Source organism: Lates calcarifer, linkage group LG18 (genome assembly GCF_001640805.2).
Source record: "Lates calcarifer isolate ASB-BC8 linkage group LG18, TLL_Latcal_v3, whole genome shotgun sequence".
NCBI lineage: Eukaryota > Metazoa > Chordata > Actinopteri > Centropomidae > Lates > Lates calcarifer.
In genome coordinates this window covers 1,335,165-1,346,122 of record NC_066850.1, presented here as the reverse complement: position 1 = coordinate 1,346,122, position 10,958 = coordinate 1,335,165, and the positions used below count along the sequence as shown (strand labels likewise).

Below are 10,958 nucleotides of genomic sequence, written 5' to 3'. Positions count from 1 at the left end.
ACAAGCATGTGAGTTACTTTTAGCATGTGTCCAAAGAAAGGTCCAGACATTATACAACTCTATAATGTCTGGACTCTATATGAGTTATCATATCTTTCAGTCCATACTCGGTGGACTGCGCCTTTAATTTTTTAAAAGAAGAGTGTCCCCTCTTCTGCCTGTGGCTTCATTTTAGAACAAATGTCCAGTCAGTAGCTCCTCAGGTTCAGTCTCATCTTAAACCTCTGGATGTAGTGACCCTTCACTAACTTTAACTCGTGGCTGCAGCCGCTGTCTGAGGGTGAAAACCTCTCTCTTTGTGTTAGTTGAGGGATTTTTTTTTTAAATCCGTGGTTTGCTCTGAGAGTCATATGACCCAGTAACTGCAGACTCAGCAAGGAGGAGGCAGCTTCCAGGGAAAACTCCGTGGGACACATCCGATGCCTTTTGGTGCTCAGAGGAAGCGAGTTAACCAAACTGAATCTCCTGGTGTTACTCTGCAGTGGCTTTCTGTGTGTTTTAAATTGTCTTTGTGGTAGTAGAGTTTTTCATCCCAGTGCAGAAAACACAAACTGTCTTGCAAACAATGTGGAACTCATTAGACAGGGCAACGTTTTTGCATTTCGCATCCTTTTCCTGTAACCAAACACACATGACGCGCTCTCACCCCCCCCCCCCCCCCCCACAAAAAAAAAAAAAAAAAAAAAACCGAAGCGTAATTTGGCACGCTTTACGCTCTTTATCAGCTACGCTGCCTGCGTGTTTGCGCATCACCAAGCGGAGCACCAGGGAACTCGATCGCTTTCAAAGCACACTGCAAAAAACATCCGCTCCTGCTGATGATTTTTCCCACTGGCGTTTGTTGTTAAAAGCTCCTGAAACGCCTGAAGCTGCACTTCCAGTAAGTAGACTGATCCCACTTCCACTGCTTGTTTGAATCCTCTCGCTTTTGCGCACAGTTGAATTGTAGAACTCGCCTAAAATAACTTCGTGTGGTCATTTCTTGCAGCGTTAGCAGCGAAACCCACGTCATTCTGTCAGACAACTCCCCCCTTTTCCCTCCCTGTTGGACCAACATCCACAGTTTAGGAAGAAGTGAGATAAAGAGTTTTTGGATCACAACCATGATGACCGGATTTCGGCTCAACTTGTCGCCGCTGAAGGAGCCTCTGGGCTTCGTCAAACTGGTGGAGTGGGTGAGTTAGATCCATATGCACTGAATGTGTGTGAGTGTGTGTCATACCCAGAGGACAGGGAGGTTCAGTCCTTTTCTTGGTCCTTTTTTCCCGGCGATTTTCACCCTTGGGAAAAAAATCACTTCAGTAATCAGTCAGTTTAAAGAGGGATTTGTTAAAACTGGAGATGGTTTAAATATTTAAAAACCACTCCAACATGATCAGAACTTTATCACACATTCATAGAGAGCAAACATCAGCTTTCTTTATATCTTGCCTCCAGCTGCAGCTTTGACCTATTACAAAGTTCATTATCTCATCCTGGAAAATAGAAGGAAAAATGTGATTTAGTAAAGAAAACTGTCGATCACATGAGTATAAATACCCTGTAATACACTCATCATTATATATTTATGTAGGTTTTTCGTATGTAACTTGCTTTGCCTTCATGCACTCACTTTAAATCAAAGATCATAGGATGAAGTCGAGGATAAACTTCATTCGACTAAAAGAAGTTGTCTGAAGTGACGTGAGTCCTCTGCAGTTGTCCTTCAGAGGACGTGGTTATGGATTAAAGCAGCTTTCACCAATAATTTACCTCTGTGTAGACGATTTGAAACGTTTTGTCTGCTCGCACACACACATTCACACTCACACACACTCACTCGGTTTGTGTATCATGGGGAGACGGCGCAACAGTTTCTTAAGAAAAGTCCAGGAATCAGTTCTGCTCTACATAAACTGGGTCAGAGGAATCCAGTGTGGGTAATGCAGCTCAGCTAGTTTCTCTCAGCTGTTCTATTTTCTCATAATACACACACACACACACACACACACATACAGAGCTATAGAGCAGCAGTAACACCCAGTCATCTGACTCAGGACAAGGCTGTGTGTGTGTGTTAGAGAGTGTGTGTTCCACTGTGTTGGCCTTATATAACCCTTTTTTAACACAACATATTTTCTTATTCACAAAGGACAGGATGATAAATCATATGCACAGATTCACTCATCTAATGCTGGGGGCTTCCCGTGCTCCAACACAGGGGTCCTCAGCCACACAACAGCACTAATGACTCCATTAAACATTATTAAGTGGATCCAGTTAATAATATTTGAGTCATCAGCATGATGAGGCTGATACCAAGCCAACGCTGAACAATCACTACTTCATTCCTTAAGATATCACTGTTAAAACACAAGGCAGCATTTGGTAAATTATTTCAAAATATTCATTCACATTAGCCAAATAATAATCACCAATGCTTTATGTTAGCGCTGAAACAATCAGTGACTTAATTGATTAGTTGATCGGTGTCATTTTACAAGCAGAAATATCAAACATAAGCCTGTTTCAGGTTCTCAGTTGTCAGGACAGTGGGTCGGACATAACGAGGTGTCCGACTGTTTAACTGTGTCTACAACATGAACAGATTTCAACCAGTGAGGCTGGTGGATGCACGGTCATCAAACCTTCCATTAATAAACACATAATTGTTCAGGGAGTGAATCTACTGCTGCATTCATCCAGCCAGAGTGTGTATGTACAGTCCATAGCTCTCAGAGATGAATTTAACGCAGCAAATGAGCGCTCAACATGAAAAAGTGGTTTTCCTGGCACATGAGAGTTTTGGCTGAAACACTCATAGTTCCCTTGATATTATCTACCATACAGTAGTAAACAGGAAGGAGGGTGCGGAGAGACAAATGCTACAAGGCTGGCCCACTCTCTCAACACACTGAATAATGACGATAAAGTTGCTTCTCCCTTTTTTTTTTGGACTTATGACAATGTCATGTCTTGCTGCCAAAAAGAAGGAGAGCCAGATTTGCGAGGCTTGTGAAGGAAACCCAGTGGCAAAGTGGGCACATGCTCCAGTGGCTTTGGGGGTTTTGGTCAGACTGACCTGGACTCAGTGACCTCTGTGTAAGAAGAAGAAGAAGAAGAAGAAGGGGCATCTGCTGATTATTCTGTTTCTCAGAAGCAGCACCCGCTCTGTTTAGTAGCTTTAGTCGCTAGTTGGCTTCACTCCTCATTGTTTGCATCTCACACAGGAACCTGTAACTTAAACTGTGTTGCATATTGTGAGTGCTTCTAAGTGTGCAAACTAAGGATGCTGCCTTGCACCTTGGTTATGAGTCAGGACTGCTTTCAGTCCCAGGAATGTTTATAGATACGGTGCGCAGCAGTTTGCAGATGTCTGAGATGCCTAAGAGAAAGGCCTAAGCCCTGGCAGGTTCTGCTGTGTGTCCACAGTCTTGAGGAGTCACCATATTTGGAGAATGTGCTGCCACCTGTAGCCTTAATTAAGACAAAATGGTGATGCTGGAAACTTGACAAAGCACTCAGCTGTCCAGCAGTGTTTGTGTAGTCTAGTATTTATGCTGTTCAAATATGTGAGCGTAAGCAGGATAATCACAGTGTTGATGTGTGTGTTTGGTCCACGCCGGCTGCTGCGCTTGTTCGTGCTGCGGCCCTGCGACCTCGTAGTGGGAGAGTGACAAGATTCTGTGGAACAGAGACAGGAGAGAAGCAGCTTACTGTGGTGTGTAGCCAGAAAAACAGGAAGTGGCAGCCAGTGACATCTGGAGAAACATCTGGAGAGAGGCCTCGAGGTGTGTGTGTGGGTGTGTGTGCAGATGTGGGTCTTGTGGTGTGACGCCAAAGGCTAAAAGTTGAGCTGCCCCTGTCGTAAGCATGCATTTGTGCTGATGAAACAGAATATTCGAGGTCAGTCGGTCGTTTCTCTGTTTTGGTTGGTGTGTCCTGCTATGAACAGATTATGGAGCATGTCCCTACTCTGCAATGTACAATGTGAATCAAAGATCATTGTCTTTGTCACATGATGGTGTTCATTAGACATACAGAGGTCATCTTAATCTCTGATGTGTAAGTTGCTGTTGCTACATAGCTAACATTAGCATTAACAGCTGTTTAGTTTCCAGTCTAGAGGACACATTTTAATCGCCAAGAGTCGTCGCTAATGGTTGAAAGTGATGCCAATATTTACTTTCTTGTTCTGTTAACTTCTTTTCTTCCACTGAAGTTAGCATGCTAACCAGCTAGCCCCAACCCCAGCACCTAGAACTGGCACTGTTCAGAGGGTGTATTCTAACTTGTGAGTGACCATCACCACCACCTGCTCCTGGAGGCAGAGGAAAGTTACATATAGCCCCTTTAAAGCTTCTATAATCAATATTTCTATATTAATAATGGACCAGATGACTCTGCATGTTTGCCAGATCAGCTTTTTGAGGTAATATGAGGTGAGAGGTGTGTTGACAGTTTGCTGCGTTGCCCACAGGCGGCCTAAAATCAATGAATGCAGGTTTAAGATGTCTCTGGGTGTGAGGGATTCTATAACCTTCTGTATTCTTGACTTCAGTTTGTTTCCGATGTTCCTTTAATGAAAAATCAATCAAGCATCTTGTCCAACTGAAAGACGTACGGCTGATCAGCTCCATTCTGAGATGTTAAATCTTTGAATTAGTGTTGTGCTGTAGCACAGCTGTTACACTGGAAGGCTCAGTGATGATGAGCAGAGACGTGAAGCTATGCGTGTCGAGAATGTGTGAAAACTGTCCGGAGAGCAGCAAAAATCATCCTCAGCGGCGTTTTGTGATTTATAGCACAGATTTCCACGCCAGATCGTCTTTACCCACGAAGATGTAAAGAGATATCAGTGAGAGTCTGGATGAGCCTAATACCCACTGAATTATATGATCAGTGTTTCTCCTACTGCAGTTTTAGGGTTAAGCTTAGTAGCAGCCACCCTGACTAAAAGAATTTAGTACGTGTTGGTTTTAAGGAGTATTAGTGTCACATGGTCTACACGCTGAATCAGATGCTTTTCTGCCCCTGCAAGAAAGAATTCAAGAGCTGAGTTGCAGCATTAGCGTAGCCATGCAAGTCCCATTTTTATAAGATAGCAGTGCAGAGAACATTTACCCACTCATCTTTCAGATTATGTAAGTTTAATGTGTGCACTCAAGAAAGCTGATCTTGTAAAAATTGCTGAGTGTTGAGTTTTATACCCAGCTGTTTGTAAGAGAAAAACCCTGGCCATCAGTCGATCCCTCAGGCTCTTCACTGCTGACGTTATGTCTTTGGTTGCCAGATTTGCTCTGGGTGTGAAGCTGTGGTGACGCTACACTGTGCTTTCAAGCCTATGTTGTCCTAGAGAACCAATGCATGGAGGATCACGACTGAAATACGTTAGGATCGGTTATGGATACTATTAGAAAGAATAAAGTGAATATCACTCCTCCCTCAAACAAATCTCCAGTATCTTAGGTTTTCCTCTTGATTTTCAGATGTTTTCTCCCAAAGCTAAACAGGGTTTTCCTCGCATCTCTCAACCATTTCCCTCATCCCTCCCTCTCTCTCGTGTCTGTCCAAACAGCTCACAGCCATATTTGCTTTTGGAAGCTGTGGTGGATTCTCAGGGAAGAACATCATATCTCTCTTCTGCGGCGACGGCAGGAATGAAACGCTCAGTGCCAACTTTCACTACCCGTTTAGGTGAGAATCTTTTTGTGTGCTTTGAGTGGTTTTCATCGCCTAACTGCTCAGTTAGAAAAGACACTTTTCAAGCTGCTCATGTTAACCTTCCATCCAGGCTAAGCCAAGTCCCGCTCGTCGAGGGAAACACCACTATTTGTAACCACTCTGTCACCACGACACACATGATGGGCGACTCAGCCTCCTCAGCTGAGTTCTTTGTGGGGATCGCCATCGTCTGCTTCCTGTACAGCATGGTCGCTCTGTTGGTTTATTTAGGCTACATGCACGTCTACAAGGACTCTGACTTTGGACCCATTTTTGTGAGTATTGATCTTCCTTTCTTCAATCAAAGCCTAAAATTGCTAACTTATATTAGGACTGTTTCTGCCTGTGGCGCCTGAACGTGTGCGTCTTCGTTTCCAGGACTTTGTGATCACGGCGATCCTGGTCTTCCTGTGGCTGGTGTGTTCGTCTGCCTGGGCGAAGGGCCTGCAGAACGTGAAGGACGCCACGGACACTGACGGCATCAGCGGCACGCTGGCGCTCTGCAAGGGCAGCAACATCACCTGTGAGGTCACGGAGTTCGCCAACATGCGATCCCTCAACATCTCTGTGGTGAGAGGGAACACAGAGACGTTTTCCAAGATGGAGGTTCAAGATTTTGTATGAAGCCTTTTATGGCTCCAGAGGGAGCTGTGTGAAGTCTGATAAATCGCCTCAAGAGACGCCTCTCTTTCTAGTGAAACCCATCCCAATGATGAATTATAGAATTTGTTTTTAGTGTCAATACTTCACAGGCTCCTTGCTCTACTCTGACCTGTGAATCCAAATATTTGGCCAACAGAAATCCTATTTCCTTTTTTTTTTAATCAGTCAGTGATTCTGGCATTGGCCATCACTCCATTTTATATAATACTACGCTAACAGGCGGCAGCATAAGCACCAAGCAGCCTGACTCTTAGTCATGCGACACTGAGCAATAACACTTTCATTTTCTGCAAACACTGTTAGTGTGCTCTGCTCAGTGTTTTCTGTGTCACAAGTCCAAAGGAAATTTGTTGGACTGAATCAGTGAACACAAATGTGACCATAGCGTAAGTCCTTCAACAGTCCTAGAACCTGTGGTTTGTAACTGCTCATTATATCATAATTATTAATTAACCTATACTTCTTTCTGTCTTTATTCTTCCAGGTGTTTGGCTACCTCAACATGTTTGTGTGGGCGGGCAACGCCTGGTTTGTGTACAAGGAGACTCGCTGGCACTCGCAGAAATTCTCCGCCCAGTCTGGACATGGAAGGCAACAGGTCCCTGCACCCATCTAACGTACAGCATGCATAGGGCAGTACATACAGAGTCACATACAGACACCATAACTGACACGCACGCACCACACACAGAACAGAATCAGTCACACACACTCAGATATGCATGCATGTACAGCACATGTGCATGTAGACATGAAGACAACTGCGAAAAATGTTCTGTGAATATGATGAAGACAGACAAAATGAAGGACAAACTGATACATGGTCAATTTAAAAAACTGTTGTCCTACTGGTTTTGATTTCCCACTAAATAAGCGGCTGAGTAACCGTGCAGCAGTAGGATGTATGGGACAAAGGAGGCATCACACCTGTGATTCAATGAAGTCTTCACATGTGCCTTTATTTTTACCACATACCACAGCAACACTAATGCATGTCAAATCCTTTTAAACCTGTCTTCTCACAGCTATTCCAAGATGGTTTCTTATGCTTACATAAGATACACACACACAGTGACCACATGCCATGATTTTTATGGCAGTTTTTTTACTTCTCTGGTTCCATTGTAGAATACTGGTTACATTTATTCTGCTTTAATTACATAACAGATGAATGTAAGGTACTTTGAACTCATCTGTCTGTGACGTAAACCATAGCACATGGGGCTAACATCTGCCACAATAAGGACGATATGATCAAGATTTTCAGGGTAGCACAGAGGCTAATGCTATTAAATATGAGGCATAATATCATAATCCTCTGTGCCATATCACCATTTTAGAAAATTAGCATTCACCGACAAACACTGCATAAATTTGATACAGGCTGTGATATGTAGTCATACATTTTCCTTAGTGTTGAATCGTATTTTTTGTACATGTTGTATATTTGTAGAAACAAAGCACTTGTGTATTCAGAGAGGGACTCACTATGATTCGTTCATTTTGTCTTTCATTCATCGGCTCTCTCGCATTGACTCCATACGCCCCCTAGTGGTGATTATCAAGTGTGGAAATGTCTACACGAGACTAAACTAGGATTTTTTAATTATGAAATTAGTATAAAGATGTCCTCTTTTATTGTAGTGCATTGATGAGGTGAATCCAGAAAAGCTTTTATTCAGATGTTCCTCAGTTGGTTAAATCTGTGTATTCAAGCAGCCAAGTAAAATTTTTAAGCTTTAAAACACTAAAACATATGCTGTGTAAAGTGGCCTCAAATATTAAGGAGGTGGCTTTTACATGGAGTGTATGATTTTCTTATCACACCGTGCACAGTGCACTCTTATGGTGCTTAATATGCTTTTCTGATGTCCTTCAAAGCACTGTGAGAGTGTAAAACCATAAAGAATACTTGATCGAGAGTTGGAGACTTAATTAGCTCTGGAAAATGTTGCTGTGTGGGTGCAGCCAAAGTTTGAAATCTTTCACTTCTTCTGACGGCTTTGATTTATTTAGCGTCTACCAAAGCACCAGCTAAAGGATAAATCCTTCCTTGATTGCGTCCTTTTCAAGCTTTTCTTTGATTATCCTGTTGAATGTAGTGGTAACTTTCTTTACTTTTTAATTCCAGTTTTCCTCCATCATTTTTTTTGTATCACTGTTAAACAGAAACTATTCTGCCAAAGCAATACCTGGTGTGATGTTGAATCAATAATCTGTTATTGTGCAATTGTCTAGTTTTTTTACATGTAGATGCTTAGTTTGAGTAATTTTTGATTTTCTCTTTTGTCTATTGCCTTTATAGTAAAACTGCATGTTGGGTGGTGTTGCTAATTCGTTTAACTTTGCCAAAGGACAAACTTAAATGAAACAACAGCCGTGAATGGTGTACTGGTTATGCCGCTGCGCTCTTGTAATCATCATCCAACACGCTAAAGCTTTGTCAATGATTCCTATGCATTTAACCTGCCAAACTGTCTTATTGAAGAGAGACATGCACTCTGTGACATGAACGATTTCAATGTACCTTTGTTTTTTTCAATAAAAATGAATGAGTTTTCATCAATCTCTGTAGTGAACATCTTATCCACGACAATTTTATAAAAGGTCTTTTCAGCTCCAGCTTTAAACATCTGAAGAAAATCCAGAATTGAATTTTTAGACTCCATCAGGTATCAGGTTCTGAAAACATGGAAGCATCTGTGACCCAAAACCATTATTACGACCCCTGAAGAGACAGAAAAATAGTGCTGTGTGTTTCCTGCTTTGACCCTCTGATTTGTCCTGTGACCTCGGTGATCGCAGTGTGCGAGACAAACACAACGTTGTGGCTGGGTCATCCTTAGTGTGTGTGCGAGAGAGAGAGCAAAAGACAGATAAATAAAAAGACGTGCTGGTGTCTGAGAAAGACAGGAAGCACTGCTTTCAACCACAGAATATCATAAAATGTATGGACTGATGTTGTGTGTGTGTGTGTGTGTGTGTGTGATTTGACCTGGCTTGACACATCAGTATAAACTAATCAGATATAGTCATTTCCCCGCCCTCACTTAAGGCTGTCATTTCCTCTGAGCCTCCACCCTCCTCAGCATCATGCCTCTGTGCCACAGAGCTGCTGTTAAATCAATAACTGCTGTTTTTAAGTGACCAGTTTGTTCAGTATTATCAGTAAATAACTGGAGAAATATTTTGATCTACTTGACATGAAGCTTATTGAAATAGCCTCCACCTAGCATGCGTTTGCAGATGAACTGCAGGTTCTGTTTTCAGCCACAGGAGGTCAGTGTAGTGCCACAGGCCTGACCTGCACAGACACTCAGAGAGGCCCAACATCAATGGACAACTTTCTCTCAATGGAACCAGTTAAGGTGGACTTAATGATCCAGTTTCTTGATTCACAATTCACTACTTTAAAAGGCAAAACATCTGCTGTTAAACAGGCCATTCACTGTCACTTTGAACCCCTGAACGTTCCTAAGTTGTCCCAGGAAACCCCATTTAAAGACGTGTGGACCGGTTGCACCTCTCCCTTGTCGTCCCGTGTCCCGGCCTGGGAACCCCTCGTGGTGTTGTGTAGGTGTTTTTGGTTGCAGTGGTGTCTCACCTCTGACTTGCTACATAACACACTTTATTCATAATCAGAATAAAGTGTTTTGCTATGCACACAGCTAAAGTGTAACCTTAGAATATAATCTGAGCTGCTAACACCATATTATTTAGATAGTTAAGGGGTTTTAGTGTTACTCACAGTTCTGACCTCCTCTTTCAAAAAATCTCTTACAGCTATTACTTTGCAACTTCTTGGCAGGCCCTGAGCGTTCTCCCATTAATTGTAATGAAGCAGAGAGAAGATTTAAATCCAGCTCTGCTATTTTTCTGAGTTAAAACAAGAGACTTTGCTTAATGTTTCCAGCCTGAACCTGCAGAGCGAAGGAGCACAGCGGCGTGTAGTTCTCTAGCATTTTCACTCCAGGTGGGTTTCATTTATTTTTTACATTTGTAAAAAGGCTCAGTTGCTGTCGTATTTTACTGGTGTTATAGCAAAGGCCCTGTGAATGTTAAGTGGGTGCTGTATCATTTATCCTGAGGCCAGACCAATTTAGTCCACATATACTGATTTTGTAACCACAGATAATTAAGGATCACATGTACAGTTATAGCAACAGAGAGATGGTCTGTATTCACAATCCTCTGATGGAGCTTTGGAAAGAATTGCCGAACGTAGAATCTGCACTCATCCCTCATAACCAGAAACTCAGTTACTATCCTCAATCTGTTTTTCTCTTTTTACATTAATCCAGATGGCAGGCAGATATAACAGCCTACATGTCCTTTTGTTAGAGCTGCCAGGTCATCCATTGACCCAGTCAACATTCAATACCTAACATTCTGCTACAAGTGAAATTTAAATCAGATTAAATGCTTTAAATCAAGGAAATGTATGGTTGTTTTGTCTGTTGTTTCAAGCTCATCACTGGTCCTGATTAAGCAGCTGATGCTTACAGATAGAATTACCAGAATTATGAAGCTGCTGCCAAAACTCAGCTCTCAGAAACAAGGAGCGATAAAATGGAGGAAATATTAGTTACGAT

At 42.4% G+C, this 10,958-nt stretch overlaps 1 protein-coding gene across 1 annotated transcript; it reads left to right on the top strand.

Annotated features, from left to right (window-relative positions):
* Window positions 1-725: 725 nt before the first annotated feature.
* Window positions 726-8,932, top strand: sypl1 (synaptophysin-like 1). The gene is made up of 6 exons (XM_018685190.2): window positions 726-880; window positions 989-1,175; window positions 5,558-5,676; window positions 5,774-5,978; window positions 6,082-6,273; window positions 6,851-8,932. Exons 2-6 carry the CDS (start codon window positions 1,104-1,106, stop codon window positions 6,980-6,982), a joined length of 720 nt encoding a protein of 239 aa, XP_018540706.1. The 5' UTR covers window positions 726-880; window positions 989-1,103; the 3' UTR covers window positions 6,983-8,932.
* Window positions 8,933-10,958: the final 2,026 nt, after the last annotated feature.